This window comes from Pavona decussata, unplaced genomic scaffold, assembly GCF_977016875.1.
Source record: "Pavona decussata unplaced genomic scaffold, jaPavDecu1.1 SCAFFOLD_73, whole genome shotgun sequence".
NCBI classification, from domain to species: Eukaryota; Metazoa; Cnidaria; class Anthozoa; order Scleractinia; family Agariciidae; genus Pavona; species Pavona decussata.
This window is the reverse complement of record NW_028145492.1, coordinates 559,797-582,871: the sequence shown is the minus strand read 5'-3', so window position 1 is coordinate 582,871 and position 23,075 is coordinate 559,797. Positions and strand designations below refer to the sequence as shown.

At 37.9% G+C, this 23,075-nt stretch overlaps 1 protein-coding gene and 1 long non-coding RNA gene across 4 annotated transcripts; both read right to left on the bottom strand.

Annotated features, from left to right (window-relative positions):
* Positions 1-880: 880 nt before the first annotated feature.
* On the bottom strand, positions 881-11,647 carry LOC146476732 (uncharacterized). Of its 3 annotated transcripts, none has more exons than XM_085114220.1 (8): positions 11,532-11,647; positions 6,301-6,742; positions 5,560-5,694; positions 4,923-4,992; positions 4,454-4,495; positions 4,135-4,188; positions 3,108-3,161; positions 881-2,254 (listed from the first exon to the last, which is right to left on the bottom strand). In XM_085114220.1, exons 2-8 carry the CDS (start codon positions 6,727-6,729, stop codon positions 1,779-1,781), a joined length of 1,260 nt encoding a protein of 419 aa, XP_084970346.1. In that variant the 5' UTR covers positions 6,730-6,742; positions 11,532-11,647; the 3' UTR covers positions 881-1,778. The 3 variants fall into 3 exon arrangements, with proteins under 3 accessions (XP_084970346.1, XP_084970345.1, XP_084970347.1); XM_085114219.1 differs by lacking the exon at positions 11,532-11,647 and adding an exon at positions 8,524-8,840; XM_085114221.1 differs by lacking the exon at positions 11,532-11,647 and adding an exon at positions 8,524-8,840 and having other exon boundaries at positions 4,923-4,993; positions 5,564-5,694.
* A 5,366-nt stretch (positions 11,648-17,013) lies between these two features.
* On the bottom strand, positions 17,014-19,355 carry LOC146476731 (uncharacterized). Its single transcript, XR_014865538.1, has 3 exons — positions 19,133-19,355; positions 18,004-18,623; positions 17,014-17,799 (listed from the first exon to the last, which is right to left on the bottom strand). It is a non-coding gene; the product is annotated as an uncharacterized LOC146476731 (long non-coding RNA).
* Between the last annotated feature and the right edge of the window lie 3,720 nt (positions 19,356-23,075).

Genomic DNA, 23,075 nt, shown 5'->3' with positions numbered 1-23,075 from the left:
TTGTTGCGAGCCAAAGGTTTCACGATAGAGAATTCCCCCAGTCAGGCAAATTTTATATACTCTTGCCTAGGTTTGACCGTGAGTTTGTCATGACATTACAGCGACACGGCTTCTCCGCGGCAAAAATAGCGCGCGATCTGAATTGAACTTTTATTTTCAACGAAGGCCTGTGTCTCAAAAAATGATCTAAGTTTTCCGAGAGTGCGTTGCTCAGGAAGAATCGCACATCATCCTTCTTGCAGTTCTTGGCATCACATGGCGAGGTAGGTAAGCGTATGCTTGAGATCTTTTTAAATTTTATTTTATTTATTTATTTTTTTTGTTGTTGTTGTTGTTCTCCTCAAATGACGGGTCAAATTGGACTTCATGCTTCCAACCTTCTCGTTTACATAGGCAGCACGATATTAAAGTTATTACCCCAGATCATATCACGCTTTTTTCTAGAGGAGGTGAAAGCAAGAGATCAGATATTTATCACGGGCCTTGATTCTCCTTGAGCTATAGACCAGGCCCCAGTTGTTCAAAGGCCGGATAACTTTATCCGTTGGATAAGGCACTCTTCAGCGTCTATTTAAAATATACTTCACGTTAAATGTTGTCCAAGGTTTTCGTACACTCCCCAACTAAGCAGTGGCTAGAGTGCACATATTCGGTTGTACAAGAGGAAATACTGAAATCTTTGCACAGACTGAAACTGTCGGATAGTGACTTATCCACTGGATAAAGTTATCCGGCATTTGAACAACTGGGGCCTGACCTTCAGCGCTGGCCTTTCTTCGTTCGAGCTTTTTTCTCGTTTTGTTTTTTCTATTTTATTTTTTCCATCCTGTACTCCTCGTTTACAAAACTACTTCACAGTTAAAAAGAGCCGAAAATGATATTTCAAAAGCTCAGCCAGCAAACCGTCTTGTACGTTTAATGTTAATCACTCAATTTATAGTTACATGTATTATGTTATCCACTTGTTCAATCAAAAACCCAAAATGAGACACTGATTACGGTAGCGAAGGCTGGATACAAATCTTATCAAGAATGCACTTTTCAAGTACAACAACATCAAAAAATCAATTCATCATAGTCATTTGTTAATTGACGACTTTAACAACACTGCTTGTAGCATTCTGACGAAATTAATTATATTTTTATTTGTGAAACCTACAAGAGGCAACAGAAAAGTAAAAATCTGATTTGCATCAGTGCCAAGCTAAATGGCGCGAATTTAGGTCATTTTCAAAGGTACACCAGGGCTGAGTTGCTCGAAGCATGGTTAGCGCTAACCATTGGTTAAGAGGTATTAAAACCTATAGATTGTCATGGTATTTAACCCGGGTTAGCGCTAGCCATGCTTCGAGCAACTAGGCCCAGGGCGTTTTCTGGGCCATTTCTCTTAATCTTCTATCACTGTGCATGGATAGGGAGAGTTTCTTAACTATTTGAGAACTAAAACCAATACCTTTATGCTATTTAAAAGTGTCACTTTTTTGTTTACAGATGGCATGTATACTGAGTAAATTAAGTTGTTATATTCACATTGGAGATCCCATAGTTTATTAAAGTTATTTTTAAGTCTACATGAAAACGTTTCAATTCAGCCCGCATCTGCAAAATCTAAAATTGCCTTAGTTATAAAGTTTGTCTCTCTTCAAAACTTTTTTATACGAGAGATTATATAAATAGCTTTATAAGCCAGCCGTAACTAAATTTCCCTCTCTTAAAGTTAATATTATCTTTTACTGTTTATGTATCTAAAGAGAGTAAGCTTGTAGAAGTCTCCTTTTTCAACCTTTGAACACATTTTCTTGAAAATGATTCATCATATTCCCTGCGGGTTTGTACCTCCCTACCACGAACGTCAAGCGACCATCGGCGGTCTGGGCCCTACCCATTCCAAGTTCTTGGCTTTCTTTCCAAACGACTTGCGTAAAATGCCCAGTGTTGCCTTGGAAACCAGGCTTATCGAACCTGTAATCCTTAACTTCAGAGTACCACATGTTTGTTGCTTCTTCGCCGGCTGTTTCAAACCTTCCGGAGAACATGGCGATGTTTTCCCCAAGCCCCTTTCTTTCGGATTTAGTAGCGTGCTGCAGACTACGTGCCTTTGCCAGTTTTTCGGCCCATGCCTGCGATTCCTTTGCAATTTCGTCGGACCATTTTAAGGGCGCCACTTTGTGTTTGGTGCGATATTTGTTATGCACGTCAAGGGCCTGCTTTACAAAGGCATTTTTTGACGTGGAACTCGGCACATGCTTGACTCCTTGAAAAAACAAAAAAGACCATGTTAGCAAAACTTTTTTTTATTTAAACCCGAAACAATAAATCAAGTTTATTTGGGGACAAAAAAATATTTCCATCTCAAACATGGCAATAAAGCGTTTAACTTAAAAAAAAAAAGATAAATAAATTTAAAAAAAAGCATAATTTTTCTTAGCATTCGGTTGTAAGCAGTCCATTAGTATTTGTGCAGGCAGGGGGCATATTACAACTTGACAAGTGAAAACGAAAAGAGTTAACATGACAAAGGGAGTTTGGCAAATCGGTTATACTTACAGCTTGTTATTGACTGTTTCCTAATTAAATTATTATAAATATTCGCTATTTCCGAAGTTGCATTCAGTTAAGTCGAACAATTTTATCTGTCCTGTTGACTACGGCTATCCTGATAACTTAAAGAGCAATTTTGAGTAGGGTTGCGATCGATTGACTGTATTGCGGACTAAGACTTCGCGGAATTATAGCTTTTAAATTTCTCTTTTTCAGTAATCTGGGGAGACATTTCTGCAAACTTTCGCTGACACATGATAATTTAAAAGCCGTCTTGCACTCCAGTAACTCCTAAAACCTCTTATGAAGGATTTATTGTCATTGTAGTATGCATTCCTATTCCGGAATAGGGTCAATCGAACGCACCCTAGCTCACTGCTCAAATAAAGCCGATTTCTATATTCAGTTTATATGTACACAATGCAACTAATGGCTCCTGTATAGTTAATTTCTTCTATCCCATAGCTTATTAGTCTGTAACTATGTTCAGACTTTCTGTAGAAACCAATTACTACAACTGAAGCAGATGTGCATGAAAACAGTTACATAAAACAAGGGTACTTCACCTTCTCCCGAAGAAGGATTGGGATCCCTGGATGGCTTAGAACCTGAGCCGGAATCTGGATAGACACAGAAACAAACGTTCGTCTTAGTTACTTGTAGTAGGTGCAGATAACAGCGTGCTTGTCAGAACTTGGAACCATTTTGAATTAGTTTCATCAAGCAGCCTTTAAAATGGAGCATTTCATTTACGAACCGAACAGTCCAAGCGACTATTTTCTTACGCTTGCCGGCTAACTTCAAGATGGCGAGCAATTAACAGTTCTAATGTTTTTTGATCATTCTAATGTTAAAGGGCACTATATAAGTAAATAAATTATTAATTATCATTATTATTATTATTATTATTATTATTATTATTATTATTACTATTATTATTATTATTATTATTATTATTATTTTATCGATCATATCAGAAAATAAACAACAACACTTATAACAATAACAACAACAACAACAACAACAACAACAAAATACTGAAAATAACTATCCAACAATTCTCACATCGAAAGTTCACCCTGAAGTGACATATAGTCTCCATATACAGCCCCTCTCTACGATACTTAACTACCCGCCATGCCTCAGTTGAGGCGAACCAAAGGGAGTTGGTTGAGAGTTGTACCATTGAAACGTGAGCAGGTTTCAGATCATTTGAAGCTTACTTATTGCAATTCAGTTCTTCCTGGTAGCTTCCATTTCAATTGGCCCGATATAACATCCTACTGCCGACAGTAGAGTCGTGAGCCTAATATTTATCCCTTAATACGTACAGAAAGCCCGCATCTCACTTTCGGTTTTGAGTCTCCCCATATTTCCAAAAACCAAAGGTTGTTGGAGCAACGGAAAATTGGTAATACATGTCTGAGTGCATGAGTAAGTGGATACCCTTACGACAAGCTGTATGTCAGTCTATATATACTTTGAGAGAGGTGTTAAGGTTAGAGAGGTGTTAGAGTTGTCCGTTAACGGATCGACTATACCAGCTTTTATGCAAAAGACTTGTAAAATTAGTTTAAGACTTAGAATTATGACCTTTAGGAAGCGCCTTCTTCATGTCCCTAGAAAATGTATCTGGCTCGCCTGCTTCTGCAACAGAGAAGAAAGAAATGCTTTTTTGCCTGAAAACATTTTTTCAGAGAATTTGATTAACTGAGCCTACACTTGGTTTCTTAAGCCATTGCCCCAAACTGATATATGTGAATACAGATATATTTACCAGTTCATAATTAAGATAGAATATTTTACTTCAAATATTGCACTAGAGTCGTCTTGATAATATAAAGTGATATATATAGATACTGCCCGTCTCTAAAATGACCAAAAGGCACGATATAATGACTTGTTAACTTACCATGGACCGTTGTTACAGTTTCCTTAGTGTATCCTTCTTGATCTACGCAAAAAAGTAAATAATCAAAACAGATCAACAAAAACAGCGTAAAAGCAATATTTATGTCAGTAAGAGGCATGGTGCCATCTACCTCAAGCACCGCTTGGGACGGATTCAGAGAGAAATTTCTCTCTAACAGGCCATTTCCGGGTTGCTTTGAACCTCATTTCCAAAGCAAGGCTAAGTGCAAAGATTTACGTATGAAAGTTAGTTTTGTTTGCATATGAATGAATACTAATTTTTTAAAATAAAGAGTATGTCCTAAGCCTCGTTTTTATAATGAGATTCAAAGCATCTCGGAAATGGTCTTTTCCAACGCACCGCGTCCTTCCTTCCCGCTTTTGCACGCACAATGCTTACGATAATTTTCTCAGCACTAAACTGGTGCATTATACCTAAGCATAAGTGTCGATTCTTTTGACCTACTCACCATTTCCCTTCAAAGTGACCGTTACCGTGGATACGACAGTTTTCTTGGTGCCATCTGGATACGTAACAACCTGAGACAACAACGATTCACAAACTTACTAAAAAAAAATAAGGCTTTCACTTACAGTTGAATGAACTGTGGAGTGGTCTGGATGTTAGAATAGCTCTGTTTTATACGTAATTGCTATTTGTAAGTTAGGGTTCAGTAATTTAAAAACAGAAAAGTTCATTTAAGATTCGAGGAAATTTCCCGCGCGTTTTATACAAAGAGTGATTACTCTGTTAGACGTCTAGTAAGAACGTTGGCAAGACAAAATGTTTCGCTGCCGTAGTGTTTTAGTATTAGGGCTCTGAAGCAGACGATGGCACCAAAAAAAATTGAAATTTGCGTTTTCTGAATAAATGTGCGATAATTTCAACTCATTTTGTCCGGTAACTGGCGGCTTCAAAGTTCGGAAGGAAACTTAAGCAAGGACGACGGCGAAGGCAATCAGAACCCCGGAAAACAATCGATTTGATGAGCAAAAACGATCTCTCTGTAAGTGCGTACGAAGTTTCCATTTTAAAAATGTCCCACAGGGCCATTTAAAAGATATAATCTATCCGATTCTGAACAAATTAAGGAGTATTTCACGTACTGTCGTCTCCTCCCTTCGCTGGGTGGGTCCACCCTCATGATCGCCACCAGGCCGTACACGCCTTTCTTGGTGTTTTTGCGCAGGCGCGTAACTTTTCTTCGTGGGCTCCTTTTCAGGTATTTTGACGGGACCGTCCTGCAAAACACGTAAGTTTTTATTTCAGTTCTTTCAGTTTAAGTCTTTACAATCGCGAAGTGGAAAACAATCCATTAGATACCTTTGTCCCTATTAAATAATCCACATGAAAGAAACATTAAGATCTCAGTGATTCAACGCACCCTTTGCATTGCCAGCGTTATCCATAAAACTAATAATCGGCTTTATTATATAAACACGAGTATTTTACTTTGAAATGCATCACTCGTAAACGACATCCAGAACCCGATTGGCGCATTTTTCATAGCTTCACTAGTGATAATATTGATGATGTCATTTCCAGCTTTTTCAAGGTTGGTTGTGCAATCAGTCAGTGAAAAATGGCAAGCGATAGATTCATGAAGTTTACTGTGAAGCGGATGTAAAATCCTTAACTGTTAACACGAAAAAGAAAACTTCATACGACTTAGAATTATTCAAGGAGTTCCTTGCAAGTGAAGAAGAAAGGAGAGAAATTAAAGAAATTCCTGTAGTTTTAAAGAAATATTGCTTTTATCACTCGGAAATAAAATTTATATCTTCGCGCCGCAGTGTAATATCCTCAATATTTAAGCCTTATCTAAGCCTTATTACCTATACCTATACCTTCGATGCGAAAACATTCTCTTTGAAGGCTCTCAAGTTATTTCCCGCCGGTCTGTAACGACCAACTACAAACACCTTCCCATCAGCACTCTTTGCCTTGCCTATTCCCAGTTCCTTACTGTCTTTCCAAACGACTTGAGTAAAGTGACCGGTGTTCGTCTGCCAGCCAGACTTACTGAAGTCATAATCTTTCACTTCACTGTACCAGCTGTTAACAGGATCACTGCCGTCGATTTCCCGCCCAAAAACCATGAACACGTTTTCGCCATCGCTGGTGTCGTCATGGCGAAGCCTACCTTCGCGCGCAATTTTCTTGGCCCAGGCCTCGGCGTCACGTGCAAGGGCGCTGGACCATGTAAGTGCAGGCGCTTGATGAGCTGCACGAAACTTGTTGTGGGCTTCCAAGGCTTCTTTACCAAAAGTATCCATGAATTTGTTTTTACTAACAGAAATAAATAAATGTGCCTGGTTAATTAATTTGCAACACAACCATTGCGTTAAGTGTATTACATAAATTGCAAGAACGAGCAACAAAACACGAACGAAACGAACAAAGAATTTCAAAAACAGGGAGACACATACTGATCAAGTAATTTTTTTTTTTTTACGATGACGCCGGTTCGTCAACCGGTTGCACGTTTTCTGAGTTTTGCGTTTTGCGACTTTGTATTGACCGGAAACAGTACCATTCTCCTGTAGGTGACATACAATAATTGCGATGAGATTAGCGAAATAAAACAATTTTTCACTCCTTCCTTACGTTTTTCAAATTTGAACCTTGACGTTCGTTTATTGGAGTCATTGCGGTAAGGTATCCAATTTTTATCTTCAACAGGCTTTTATTCAGGTCCCCCTTTTTTCTTTAGTAAATAAAACAAAATAAATAATAAAACGTAGAATAACACAAATACAATGAACTGCATGGAACCTCCGTGGTACAAAATAATTATTCAAGACATGTTTATTTATGAGGCTAATTTTACATTGAAATACAGCAAATTTGAACCACAAAGCAAAAAACAGAACACCAGCTCTCACTCACGCAAGTTTTTAACTGTCCAGTTTTGGTAAGATTTGTCTCATCGAACAAACACCAAATAAAATAAAACCCGTTTAATATCGAGAGTCTCTACCCCTACGGCTGAAATGAAATTGTGGTATACGATTAAGAAGTTTTGAAACCAAGGAAACCGAAAGTCTCCGTTGCAATATATTTTGAAACTAAGTTTGAAAGAAAGCAAGCCAGTGGGAAATAAGAAAGATTTGTGGAACGGACCAGAATATAACGTCCGGATATAATTTTTTAGGTCTGAAATTGGCTCTTATGACGACAGTTCGCGTGAAACAGCTGTCTCAGGTGGTGCATGTGATCGGGCACAGTCCTAAACCGAACAAAACACTGATTATCGCTTTCCAGAATAACAACATTTCGATTCCTCATCGCAGGCAGGCAGAGGAAAATTATATAGTTATTTTAAAGAAGCGATGCTTAGCTTTTTTTGTCATTTTTTAATTTAATTTTACAGAACTCATTGCTGTTTGAAAAGAAAACTGAACATGAATATTACATTATATATCCAACGGCGGCAAGATCTTTATCTCGTAAACATACATTATAGTAAAGCAGAGTTAACGATTCAGATCATACCTCGAAAAAAAAAATACTGGAAATACTTTCTTTTTCAAATTTTAAGATTAACTACTTCTCACGTCAATTTTACGCTGGTGTTAAATTCGACGTTTCTAGGACTACAAAAGTTATAGACAAAATGCAAATTTTTAACGGGTGGTCAAGTTTCTTTTTTAAAAACTGAACACAGATTGGAAAAGCGAAACACACCCAGGAATATTAGTTATTTTAAAACTTTTTTGGTACAAATTATATTAAACTGGCTGATGTGTTGAGACAAAAATCATCCGAGAATTAAAAACTAAAACTCATTTCTATGCAAGCTCCTCTCGATGTTGATTTGTTTACAATTGATGAGAATCGATTGCAAATATTGCGGCTATGAAGCAAAATTAAGATTTGTGGCTCGGGTATGCGTCCGATAGGTTGCGCTCCTGAAATCATGAGGCCGTGATAAGTTTTCTTCCAACTTTAAAAGCGTTTAGGATATCAATGTCAACGTTGACGCATAAATTATTTGAATAGTCCCGTCTTGAAACGCAGCAATGAATTAACCGCTATCAACGCTAAATTTCTATTTTTATCTCACTAACCTGTTTGAAAAGCAGTCACCCTCTGTATCCAACGGTTAGACGAGACTAGCTGCCGATTTCCCAAATAAAACAACACTGCTAGCGCTCTGCACGTGTTCTTTGCCTAGGGTCAAGGTGAAACTTCTACGTGTCCTTGTCTTGTGTATTTGGATGATTCTCTGAGCACAATGACTGGTAGACCTGTGGACACCTAACGTGTTATACTGGCGACTTCAGCAGGTCTACATTTGCATATATTTGTATGAGAGGTAGTTAAGCGAACTGGCTAACTGGCCTTGCGTGTTTCAACCGAATTTATAATTCATGCTAGTTTGAGACGATTTATAAAAAAAAAAATGTTCCTCGAATTGGACTTTATTGTTATCATGACTTGAGCCGAGCGCGTGCAGGTCAGCCGCTTGGGGTGAGACTACGTATTATTGTTGATTTGTATCACTCTGTTCAGAAAGTAACCTACAATAAATATTCCGTAGAGATTGCGGCAAGTGTTAAAAAATGGGAAATTCATTGTTGGGGGCAAGTGCTATATAGTCCAATATATTGCCAAGTATACTTTTTCATTGGAAAACAGTACACAAATCAGACGACTTTTACGTCTCATTGAGGTTTAGTATAGAGTTAGAAACTCAGTCAAATACATTAGCAATTTAAAATTGAAGGAAGTTTGCATATTCAAGAGCCAATTTGATATTTAAGAACACGGAAACCCATTTTGTTTCGTGTGTTTAATTAGGGCTGTTACTAGCTGGTTTCGAGTATGGCCGGACCACGCGGGTCCTAAGGTTTGTTTGGTTTCAAACCGCAGTAGAGGGCTTGTAAAGACTGGTTTTCTAGCGAAATGAGGAAGTAATTATCCATGTCTGTTACGAGATTAAACAACGCTTCATTTGCGTGGGAGTTATTACTCATATGACTGTCAGTACTCGACGTCTGTTTAAACAAGCCGGCGAGATTGAAAATTCGCTTTCTAATTAAAAAAAAGAAAATATATTAAGTAATATTTTTTTACGTTAACATTTGCCCAAAAAAAATAATTTTTCGATTCCTTTAAAAAATTACCAAAACCTCTAAAAGCTACAATTTAAGGTTATCTCCTGAAAATAACGCCATTAAAAAAATACCAAAGTCCTAAGCTGCTCAGAGCTTCATGCTGGCTGGGCTCAAGACACGATGACCAGAAAGTTCATTTTCTTGCCAAGGGCATACACTGGAGAACGGTTTTCGTTCAAAATGTACACACGAATGCCTTTTCTTTGGTCCACTGAGATCACGTTATAAAAACGATTCCTCAGAGAACGTCATTTGGTTGGAAATGAAATACAGTTGGGAGTACATCATCCTAGATCTAAAAACAACTTTCAGCGAAACTAAAAGTATAGGTTAGGATGAGGCATTAAGTGTGCTAATCGAAGAAAAAATAAACAGGAGTTCGCGGAGGCCAGTTTTTCACTCCTGTATAGAAGGTGAAAACTTTATATATATAGCACATCTACATAAATTGTAACTAAAAGAAAATTGAATGACCAACAAAACCGCGCTTACATGCAACTGGAGATACCGAGATAACGAGTCTCAATTCTGTACACTCACATGTGCAGTTATGAGTTATATACGTACCGATATTTGAGATCCTAGACTGGTATGAAACATAGAGCCCAGAAAAACACGTACCGCTTCAAGAATGTAAACAGATACTTTAATTAATTTAACAAAACTTTTACTGGACTAGTGACTTTGCCAATATCCTACTTGGAAAGTGTGGACAATTGCAGCTGAGGTAGTTTAGCGAAACATTTCAGGTAGTAAATAACCAATCAATGTCGAAGATTGAGTTTTAACGCTTCTTAAATTTCGCTTTCGACTATTGTTCACATTTAAGCCGCCGCGTTCACACTAATCTGGATAATATTCACTGAGACGGTCTTTGCGCCGCGAAACATCACCTTTTTCAATTCACACCATCAAATTCGTATCATTTTAGTTGTCCACACTAATTAGCAAAAAATTTAAAAACAGCGCCCCCCAAGAAGGCTAATTACACGTTGGAGCATGCGTGCATTATATGCAGTGTTGTCCCGTCCGGCGTTTACAAAAAGTTCCGTTTAAATAGTCGTCCACAATAATCCCCATAGAAGGCATTTTCAAAGACATCCACCCTGGAGAGCACTTTTCAAAAGATCAGTTTTGGTGCAGTTCAAAACGCCAGCAAGATTAGTGTGAACGTAAAGCCAAACTGGAGGAAAAGAAAACAGATGTGTTCTCAAATTAATGTACGGCGTCTTAGTTTGAAACAAGCTTTTACAAAAACACCTCAGTTAGCCCTCCACCCCAGATGATTAACCACGGTGAAGTGGAATTTAACCGTTGATGGTATAAAAGGACAATGTTTTTGGTCTTAATGTTACATTCTAACGGTCGGTCGCTCCTCTCGACCCTCCTTTAATTCCCATCTGCCGCGTTAGTTGCTTTTCCTGTGACATTTGGCCGGCAGCAAAAATGGGTCGTTTGACTCTTACGCCAAATTGTTTCCAGGTCCACGTATTTGCTTCCAGCAAACCCCTCTTCTTTAAAGGACAAACCAAGAAGATCACCTTGGCTCGGACAAAAGTGTTGACGTTCCTCCCCTCGCTCTGTGGGCTGTCAGTTTATGATAAACCGACGCTGTCGTTTCGCATTTCTCTCTAGGCGACCAATACAAATTTTTATTAGCCATCATCAGTCCGGCTCGGCTGAGAATAATCTACATCATCTAATAGATCTTGTTCAAACAGAACATTGAAGTTGCATTTCGTATTTCGGTGATGCCAATTTCTCATTTTTCAATAGTTTTCAGCGCAGTTTTAAGAAGACATATCTCGTCATTTCGAATCATAATCACTATAAAGGCAACTGAAAGCAAACTATAACAAGCGCGCAGAACATAGAAGAGTACAAGAGTTGCAATAGGCGATAACAAAAACTAATCTCCCATATACAGAAAAAAAAATTGATTCTGTTCATGGTATTACCTCAACTGTTCCAGCTGGAAACTGATGGCTTGACAAATTTTGCAACCTGAACGCTGCTTGTAAATTTTCTGTTTTTCTCAAATGATTAATTTTTCAAACAAATTAACATATTAAGAACATTTTTCAGAAAAAAATAATAGATGTTCACAAATACCCCGTGGTTATGTAGATAAACTGAATAATATACACCCTATTTGGCTTCACACACAATGGCCGGTTTTAATTAAACACGAGCAGGTGGGTAAGGGGGGGAGTTCCTTTTAATTGAAAATGAAAAGACAATTTTATAAACTGCAGCTAGCAGGTTGACTCGATCTTTAGAGGCCATATTAGTCCATATTACGAGTTGTCTGAAATCAAGTAATACAAGAGAAAAATCAGGACCGAAAAAATGTCATTGAAAGCTTTCCTATCATTGAAAGCGATGTATACCCTGGGGGTATGTGAATAAATTGTATTTTCGTGACATCTTCTTTCAAAACATTAAATATTGAAAAATCTGTGAAAAGAAAATACACTCACGCATCTCGTAACATCATCCCAATTTGTATTACCTGTCGCATTTTGTATCAACATTCGTCACACATTTTGTAATGGTTTAGAAAGCTACTTTAATTTCTCTGCGTAGCGAGCCTTGTGTACTGTCGTGAATTGTAAAAACGTCGTGAACTTGAACTGTGATAACAGTTGTGGTGAATTAATTGTCACCACCGTAATCTGCCGGTCTGAAATCAGCGAGCGAGCCGCGATTATAATCGGTAAATATACACATATAGGTAACTTCATCTCACAATTTTTGCAAGGAAGTGTGGTTGTGCCCAAAAAGGTGATATTAATATTCCGGCGATTCTCGCCAACACTGCTAATATGAGCGTTGTCAGTCTATTCAACGGCTTCGCGTGTTGACGGGAGTGGGTCATCTTCACTAGCGCACGATTAAATTTTAAAACTTGCTTGACTAACTTTTGCTATATGAGCCTGATTGTCCCTAAAGCACCTATTCAATTTTGTATGAAAGGCCTCGAAAGAAAAAGAACAGCGACATTCAGATATTAGAAGAGAGTCTAGACTGCACTTTCTGTAGACCACCTTTCGTGGGGATAGTAAAACGTGTGAACCACGTGCCGAGTGAGCGCGAAAATGGCCTCCCGCGAGGACACGCAATTAACTCGCGGAGGGAGGCGAAAAGGCGAAAACTAAAGGACTGGTTGTACATGTAGTCTATGCTTTCTGAAGATTCTCCAAATACTGTCGCTGGCCATGGGGTATTTCGGTAAACTTGGAGATTTGTTTCAGAAATAACTTTGAAAAGCATTAAAACCAAACGGTCCTAATTTCTCTGACGGGAAATGCCCCCGTTTGGCTTTAAAAGCAAAGAAGTTCTAATTATAATTTAAGTGAAGACATAAGTTGTTCGTAATTTTCTCGGTTTGCACACCACCCGGTCGTGTGTTTCGTTTCTTGTAAGGGTTTTAAACAAAACCTTCAGTTTTGTTTTTAAATTACATTTTTGTTAGTGAGTTGAAAAACCTTAAGAAGTGGTCAGATTTCAAGCCAAGAATCAAGAATGGGCCTTTTCTCGGTGAGAACATTTTGAAAGTACATGTAAGCGTTCGTTTAGATAAATTTCAAGTCTACGGTTGATTTTCTTGTTAATGATTCTGTGGCTGCACCATTAGTTTCGTTTGCTTCAAAGATAATTAAAACAAATCGGCAAGCTAAATTCACAGTCTTGTCTATCAATGACTGGTATAAGCTTCAAATAAACCTTGAGAAGTGCTCACACCTCCAGTCGAATGGCCCTTTCTTGGTGGGAAAATTTACCACTTTAAAATTTTAGTTTTGAACGCTGTCTTGTTTAAGATTTGAATATTGTTGCAATTATTTTTCAATTTTTTTTTTTTGTTTTATGTTCACAAAACCTATTTGAATCCTACGTATTCTTCGTTTGCCAGCTAACTCTCGTTTAGCTCGTGAAGCAACTGACCTAGTCGCACTTACAATAAATCGCCGATAGAACACCCCTGCAATACTCGGGTCACATGCTTATTTTTCCTCAAGGTTTTCTTATACAGACATTAGCTTACCTTACCAGTTTTCTTACCCAGTCATTAACTCACCGATTTGGCAGCAGTTTTCAGTGATCCAATTTAAGCTCTTTTACTTTGACGGCAAGCGACACTACTGTAGTGCAGCCACAATCTTTAACAACAAAATTACAAGTAGACTTGGAATTTATCTAAATGAATACTTACATACATAATAATATTGCACTGAGCAGTCATTTTAACTAATTAAAGAAAGCGACAAGGTATGATTGCAACTATCTGCCACAGCTCGGATTATTAATGTTAAAATTTGCGGTGATACGACAAGCATTATCAAAATTTGCGACAGCTATCGGTAGTCCACTGAAAAGGTACTAATTTTCATTCTTTGTATTCTTTGTTTGGCAGCTGACTTTGCTTTCCTTTAACTCGCCATCTCGATGCGACCTAGTCTCACTTAGAAATCAATTATTTGTCTTATAGCATTCCGATGGACAGAACACCCGTCACGTGCTTAATTTTCCTCAAGGTTTTCTTGAGACGTTAGCTTACTTTACCAGTTTTTTTAACCCACTTTTAACCCACCGATTTGGAAGCAGTTTTCAGTGACCCAATTGCACGTAAAGCTCTTTTACCTGAAAGCAACATTTAGTACCTTTTCAGTAGGCTACCGACACCTGTTGCAAATTGTTATAACGCTTGTCTAAATCTGACGCATCGCCGCAAATTGTATTATTAATAATCCGAGCTGTCGCAGATAGTTTTAAAAATACTTGTCGTGTTTTGTAATTAGTCTTTAAAAAGACTGGTTAGTGCAATATTACTGTCAATCTGTTCTTGCAAACAATCTATTAACAAATGTTGTAGCATCCTAATGGAAACTGGGCGAGCAGACAACAAACTAACAGACTGATCATCTAGCGAACCAACTGTACGTCAACTCCGATTATCAAATTACGACAATAGCGACAAAAAAAATCTTTGAAATCCCCCAGAGAGAGGGAGGGGAGCGATTTCCCAATAAGTTTCCGTACGTGTAGGCGTCGTAATTTATGACGGGAATTTTCTCAGTGCTTTATATTTTTTTCTCTTTTTAATAACATGATTTAAATTCTAAGCTTTCGGTTGACTGTTTGTTTTTGCGACCCTTTAACATAATAAAGTTTTAAAATTCGCTACCCTTTCGCAGGTTACGAGGGAGTAAGCTGAGCTCACAGTTCTCCATTTCGTGCCAGCATTTCGGCCTTAGCTTGAGCATCTCTGGAAAGTGCTGGGGACCATTTTTGGTGAGGTACATTGTGAAGGGAGGGTAACTCATTATGGGCTTGTAGTACTTTGGTAATGAAGGAGTCTGCGATGCAAGTTAATATTTACCTAAATAGTGAGTGTTTTACACAGGATGAGAAATGGGAGAAAGGCAGTTACTTGCAGGTCACTTGGTTTGCTCTCGGCCAATGAAAAGGAAGAAACAAATGCATCGAATGAAAATAATTAATATGAGGGTGCTCTATAATTTTTTATTTTACACAAGTCCTTTTCATGTTGTTTTCTTACTCTTTTGCTAACGATTCAATCTTAAAACCCAGTGCTGAGTGTATCATTTTTAAATTACAGTTGGTAGTACACTGTATATCCAAATTCTGTTTTTCAGAAATTGGAGACTAAATTGAATAGAATGCAGTGTTAACATTGCATCAATATAATTTACAGTTTATGAATTCTGACTCGTACCTTAAAACTATTACATATATAAAGCTTTATATATAATCTTTTTTGAGTTAACAACAGAACACACCACTTTAGACAGACAATCATACTGAATGAGCAACACATGTCAAGATATACAGTTCTCATATTAAAAATGTGAAAAAAAAAACTTCAAAGCGCTGTGAGTTAGATATTGATGAATTAATATTAGTATTATCACAGAAAAAGTGACATCATCAAGATGAACGATTCGAAAGGCAAAATAACAGGAAACAGAACTGCTTTTAACACATGTATGGTGTCTGTACAAATAAGCAGTACTTAAAAATTTTCTATTGCAGTTATTTCCATTTTGTTTCATAAACCAACCACCAAGCCCAAACCGCACCCCCCCTCCCCCCTTACTCAGAAGATAATCGCCAAGGAATTTCTCACCCCAAAAATGCACATTACCTGCACCTACAAATTTCAAACCCATAGAAGTGTTCTGCAGTTCCTTGTTACTTTAACCCCCTTCACTCCCAAGATTTCAAAATTAATTCTTCTTACTCTCAGCCATCATTTTCTCGTTATTTTAGTTCTGAGAATTTAGTGTTCAAGCAAACAATATTCGCTTAAGTTGACATTTTTCTTCATTCTCTTCATCTGTCTGCCTCAGAATGTATTGTAAGGAGAATTAAGTTGTATGTTAATCAACTCTGTCAGTTAAGGGACCATTAAATCTGCAATACCCTTCTTCTTCTGTCCGCCTCAGAATGTATTGTAAGGAGAATCAAGTTGTATGTAAGGAGAATTAAGTTGTATGTTAATTAACTCTGTCAGTTAAAGGACCATTAAATCTGCAATACCCTTCTTCCTAGATGGAGAGCTTATGCTTTTTGTAGTAGATACAACATAATTGTCATACACTGCTCTATACATTTGAAAAGCTTATTTTCATCAGTGTCATCCTTTCAGATGATGGCAAAAAGAACACAGTTGTATTGTTATTTGAAGATGTCACTATACCTGAATAGAATTTAATGCTGAAAACAAAACATTCCTTCTTCGGAAAAGCATCTTGGACGCCATTAACCTATACTAACGCCGGGTAACCCCAGCCAGTGTTTTTTGAATTTTTGGTGTTGTAAGTGACATACTCAAGCTATTGCTGGTGAAATGGCGACATCCAATGTAAATATTACAAGGCGACTACTGTTACCGGTGTCTTTTGCTGAAATTACTGACCAATTTGATTCTGACAGGAAAGAAAATTCAGAATTCATTCTAAATTCTTTGTCATCTTTGCTTGCTTCCTTGCTTGCTTAAATCGTACATCGAGAGTCGAATATAATTCGGACGAATTTTTGACGAATCGACAATAGTGATTTGATTTAGACGACGAATTAAATTCAACCGACTTGAATAAAATGGGATGGTGGAACTTGGTGTGGTCAACGTACGACGATTCCAGATTCAAGAAAACGACGAATCGATATTACGTTAATGCATTTTCAAATTTATATTTTATGCATTAAATTCGATGCGTCTGAACTACGACGCCTGAACTCACGAACGCGCTTTTCAGACTTTTGGAGGTTTCATACGTCGCTCTACTGGCGTATTCAATTTCTTGTATTAACTTCGTCTACATTGCATTCGACTGAAATGCGACGTATGAACTGGGCCTAACCGGAACCAGTGTGCATATAGCGGATCATGTCAGTAAACATTAATGTCGTTCCAAACTAAAATGTGGCGTTACGATTTAGACAAATTCGGTGCAAGACTATTAGTGCGCACTGAAAAAAATTATCACTCCGAGCGAAAATAGCAAATTGGACGGAAAGAAAGTGGTCTTCCGTCAAGACCAGGGGAAGTAATATATTAAATTTACCGTTTCCGTCAACATCTGTAAATTCTTTCACTGTTCCTCTTTTTTCTTAGAGATACAAAATCTGATCCTGGTAGCGCTTATAATTCAACGTAAAAGCATTATAAAAGGACTCAGAATTTCTGATCCCCCCATCACTTAAAACTGAATAAAACTGCCTATTTACACCGATTCTAAGGGATTCAGAATTTCTGATCCCCCCAACATTTAAAACTGAACAAAACCTGCTATTTACACCAAATTCTAAGGGACTCAGAATTTCTGATCCCTCCAACATTTAAAACTGAATAAAACTCGCTATTTACACCTATTCTGAGGGACTCAGAATTTCTGATCCCCCCATCATTTAAAACTGAATACTGAACTGGCTATTTACACCGATTTTAAAGGACTCCGAATTTCTGATCCCCCCATCATTTAAAACTGAATAAAACTGGCTATTTACGCCGATTTTAAGGGTTTCAGAATTTCTGATCCCCCATCATTTGAAACTCGATAAAACTCGCTATTTACACCTATTCTGAGGGACCCAGAATTTCTGATCCCCCCAACATTTAAAACTGAATAAAACTCGCTATTTACACCGATTCTAAGGGACTCAGAATTTCTGATCCCCCCATCATTTAAAACTGAAAAAAACCTGCTATTTACACCAGATTCTAAGGGACTCAGAATTTCTGATCCCCCGCAACGTTTAAAACTGAATAAAATTACACCTATTCTGAGGGACTCAGAATTTCTGATCCCCCCATCATTTAAAAACTGAATAAAACTGGCTATTTACACCAGATTCTAAGGGACTCAGAATTTCTGATCCCCCGCAACATTTAAAACTGAATAAAACTCGCTATTTACACCGATTCTGAGGGACTCAGAATTTCTGATCCCCCCAACATTTAAAACTGAACGAAATCGGTCATTTTCACCTATTCTAAGGGACTCAGAATTTCTGATCCCCCCATCATTTATAACTGAATAAAACCGGATACTTACACCAGATTCTAAAGGGCTCAGAATTTCTGATCCTTTTAACATTAAACTGTTTTTCTTTTTTTTTTCGTGGAGTTCTATTTAATTCAATTTTATGTGGATTTTGGTGGAGTGAAAAACAATCGATGAAGAAATCGTCATTTTAGCAGAGAAATTCTCATTGTCCACGCAAATTTATGTTTTCAAGCAGCCTAAAGAATACTGGAAATCCACACAAACCCAAGCACAAACGGATTCATCAATGCAAGGCGTCTGATATTCTGAGCTCTGGATTACTGCGTCTGCAAAAATCTAGTTTCAAAAACATGACGCTTCTAAGTCCAGGAGTCCGGAATTCGGACCGTTGCTTCGACGAGTCCACAGAATTCAGTTATAAAGTGTATTTTCTTCTCCCAGATGGGTTTCTTTCCATGGTCTTGCATATCTTCTCGCCTTTTTACAGGTTCTCTGAACCGGCGAACAGCTACGGTAAGACTGAAAACGAAATATTCAGCAATTGATCAATGAAAATAGGTAAATCTAAACCGCTGAATCTTCTGTGCAGATGAAAAACAAAGTGACTCTATTTATGAAGTTTGCTTTCATGTCTTGCATATGACAACACGTTTACAAACGTTTGGCCATGCAATTAGTCCACGGACGATATATATACATATGCTTCCTTCAAACAAAATGAACTCATGACAAAGGTTCATCGAAAAAGGTTTATCTCGCCTTAAAAAGGATGGCATAGAAATGTCACAACCACGGTCACAACCATGTCAGGAGCGGCGCCGTCAGGAGCAGGAAATGTAAAACCTTAATTGACGCGCGCGATTTGAATGGGAATAACTGCCTCGGTAAACGTGCAAAACACAAATTGACAAAAACTGAAGCGTGAAATCATGTTCTTTATCGTTTAGGTGCATCAAGTGCGATTTACAACTGCTAGCTTTGCAAGGGATTTAGTAAATTTATACAATGAAAAGAAACTTTATAATTACCTTGAGTCAGCGTGAGCTGAGTATAACAGCACTTTGCCATCAGCCATGATAAATGCCGCCCAAAATGTTAGTTGTCTCCAGTCTCATCGAAGCAATACTTTAGCTCAGCAACTTCTCCACAAAACAATATGAAACGTTCCTACCTTTCAGTTTTTTCGAATGGAGTTAACACCAAAACGGAGAATAAACCAACTTGACGCTTAGGATAATTTGGATTGAAATACAAGAAGATTATTTTGAACCACGCGACAGCAACCGGTCAAGAGTCCGGTAGTGCGTCATAGCAACTGCTCGATCAGTCGAGTCACGTAGCTTCCTAATAAACTCTCCAAATTGTCTCAGAGATCTTTGGGCTCAGCAGTTATTTCACTCTTCTCCGGTTTTACACAGATATCATCCTTTTATTTGAAACTAAGTTGGAAAATAAAGTGTCACAGAACCTTGCGTGACTCATGAACACAACCTCGTCCCTGGGACGTGCACGTGACGAGGAGAGACCTTTGCGGTCAGATCGTTGCTGTTACAGAGGTCATTCATTGACTTTTGTAGCGTGGCCGTTACATTTTGACCCGCATTAACATCATGTCAAGTATTTCAATGGCGTGGAATTTAGTGAAAAAGCGAAAGACATCAATTATTTGAAGCTAGACGGGCAGATTAGAGTAGAAGCATGGAGACGTCATGTACGTTGACAGTCCACGGTTCAATATTCTAGTCCGTTGCGAACACAGTCTTATGGAGGGAATCGGACAGTGATTATAAGGAATGCTCGAAACGGTAAAATAATCCCCAAACGCGCAAGAATACACCGGAGGTAGGTCAGTTTTATTAATTTTATTGTATGAAAGCTAAATGTAGCGCTATTTAAGCTTCAGAATCGACATTATTTTATTTCCCATACAAAAAGAAAAAATCTCAACCGCTGTCTGTAACCCAATACCGCTTGCACTCAAAGGTCACCGTCCCATTAGTAGTTTATTATTACACGCTCTCTGGTGACGCGAGCTTGGACTGCTTGTGTTGCGAGCGGACAAAAAGTGGCTATGCATCCTTTGGTATGTACATTTTGCTTTTCAAGTTGGAAAGAATATTCAGTTGTGTTTGCTATACTTTAAATAGCTTCAAACAGACTCAAAAGACTTGAATGAAATCCCAGGTTAAAATGGATTATATTGTACCGGAAATAATTTTATCGCTGAACACTGAACAGTTTTGTGCTTGTTATTCCTGCTATCGACTTGGTTTAAGAGAATTTGTCCTCGTCCATGTTACACTTCACTTTCGTATAAAGCTTTTTACACGTTATATTTATTTTTCTTCAGAAATAAAGGATAACACGTTTCAGTGCACTAGCATCCAGAGAAGGTGGTGAAATAAGACAACCGCTCTTGACAAGTGTAAATGGAAGTGGATTCAACTTATCAATATAGAGAGTTTAAAGAAGCTGTTTAGAGGTCGGAGAAAATATATACACATTGTCAGAATATGGTATAAATAGCCAATTATTTTAAGTTTTACAAATTCTGAGTCCCTTAAAATTTGGTGTAAAATAGCAGGTTATGTTCAGTTCTAAGTGATGGGGGGATCAGAAATTCTGAGTCCTTCAGAATCGTTGTAAATGTCCAGTTTTATTCACTTTTAAATGATGGGGGGGATCAGAAATTCTGAGTCCCTTAGAATCGGTGAAAATAGCCGCTTTTGTTCAGTTTTAAGTAATGGGGGGATGACCAAATTCTGAGTCCCACATAAGCGGTGTAAATAGCCAGTTTTATTCAGTTTTAAATGATGGGGGGATCAGAAATTCTCAATCCCTTAGAATCGGTAAAAATAGCCGCTTTTTTTCAGTTTTAAATGTTGGGGGGATCAGAAATTCTGTATCCCTCAGAATAGGTGTAAATACCCAGTTCAATATTCAGTTTTAAATGATGGGGAGATCAGAAATTTTAAATCCCTTAGAATCGGTGAAAATAGACGGTTTTGTTCAGTTTTAAGTGATGGGGGGATCAGAAATTCTGAGTCCCATAGGATCGGTAAAAAAAGCCGATTTCGTTCAGTTTTAAATGATGGGGGAATCAGAAATTCTGAGTCCTTCAGAATAGGTGTAAATAGCGAGTTTTATTCAGTTTTAAATGTTGGGGGGATCAGAAATTCTAAGTCCCTTAGAATCGGTGAAAATAGCCGGTTTTGTTCAGTTTTAAGTGATGGGGGGATCAGAAATTCTGAGTCCCTTAGAATCGGTAAAAATAGCCGATTTCGTTCAGTTTTAAATGATGGGGGATCAGAAATTCTGAGTCCCTCAGAATAGGTGTAAATAGCGAGTTTTATTCAGTTTTAAATGTTGGGGGGATCAGAAATTCTGAGTCTCTTAGAATCTGGTGTAAATAGCAGGTTTTGTTCAGTTTTAAATGATGGGGGGATCAGAAATTCTGAGTCTCTCCGAATAGGTGTAAATAGCGAGTTTTATTCAGTTTTAAATGTTGGGGGGATCAGAAATTCTGAGTCCCTTAGAATCTAATGTAAATAGCAGGTTTTCTTCAGTTTTAAATGATGGGGGGATCAGAAATTCTGAGTCCTTCAAATTCGGTGTAAATAGCCAGTTCAGTATTCAGTTTTAAATGATGGGGGGATCAGAAATTCTGAATCCCTTAGAATCGGTGAAAATAGCCGGTTTTGTTCAGTTTTAAGTGATGGGGGGATCAGAAATTCTGAGTCCCGTACGATCGGTGAAAATAGCCGATTTCGTTCAGTTTTAAATGTCGGGGGGATCACAAAATTCTGAGTCCCACAGAAGCGGTGTAAATAGCCAGTTTTATTCAGTTTTAAATGATGGGGGGATCAGAAATTCTCAATCCCTTAGAATCGGTAAAAATAGCCGCTTTTCTTCAGTTTTAAATGATGGGGGGATCAGAAATTCTGTATCCCTCAGAATAGGTGTAAATAGCCAGTTCAGTATTCAGTTTTAAATGATGGGGAGATCAGAAATTCTAAATCCCTTAGAATCGGTGAAAATGGACGGTTTTGTTCAGTTTTAAGTGATGGGGGGATCAGAAATTCTGAGTCCCATAGGATCGGTTAAAATAGCCGATTTCGTTCAGTTTTAAATGATGGGGGAATCAGAAATTCTGAGTCCTTCAGAATAGGTGTAAATAGCGAGTTTTATTCAGTTTTAAATGTTGGGGGGATCAGAAATTCTGAGTCCCTTAGAATCGGTGAAAATAGCCGGTTTTGTTCAGTTTTAAGTGATGGGGGGATCAGAAATTCTGAGTCCCTTAGAATCGGTAAAAATAGCCGATTTCGTTCAGTTTTAAATGATGGGGGGATCAGAAATTCTGAGTCCCTCAGAATAGGTGTAAATAGCAAGTTTTATTCAGTTTTAAATGTTGGGGGAATCAGAAATTCTGAGTCCCTTAGAATCTAATGTAAATAGCAGGTTTTGTTCAGTTTTAAATGATGGGGGGATCAGAAATTCTGAGTCCTTCAAATTCGGTGTAAATAGCTAGTTCAGTATTCAGTTTTAAATGATGGGGGAATCAGAAATTCTGAGTCCTTCAAATTCGGTGTAAATAGCCAGTTCAGTATTCAGATTTAAATGATGGGGGGGGGGATCAGAAATTCTGAATTCCTTAGAATCGGTGAAAATAGCCGGTTTTTTTTCAGTTTTAAGTGATGGGGGGATCAGAAATTCTGAGTCCCGTAGCATCGGTGAAAATGGCCGATTTCGTTCAGTTTTAAATGTTGGGGGGATCAGATATTCTGAGTCCCTTAGAATCTGGTGTAAATAGCAGGTTTTGTTCAGTTTTAAATGATGGGGGAATCAGAAATTCTGAGTCCTTCAGAATAGGTGTAAATAGCGAGTTTTATTCAGTTTTAAATGTTGGGGGGATCAGAAATTCTGAGTCCCTTAGAATCGGTGAAAATAGCCGGTTTTGTTCAGTTTTAAGTG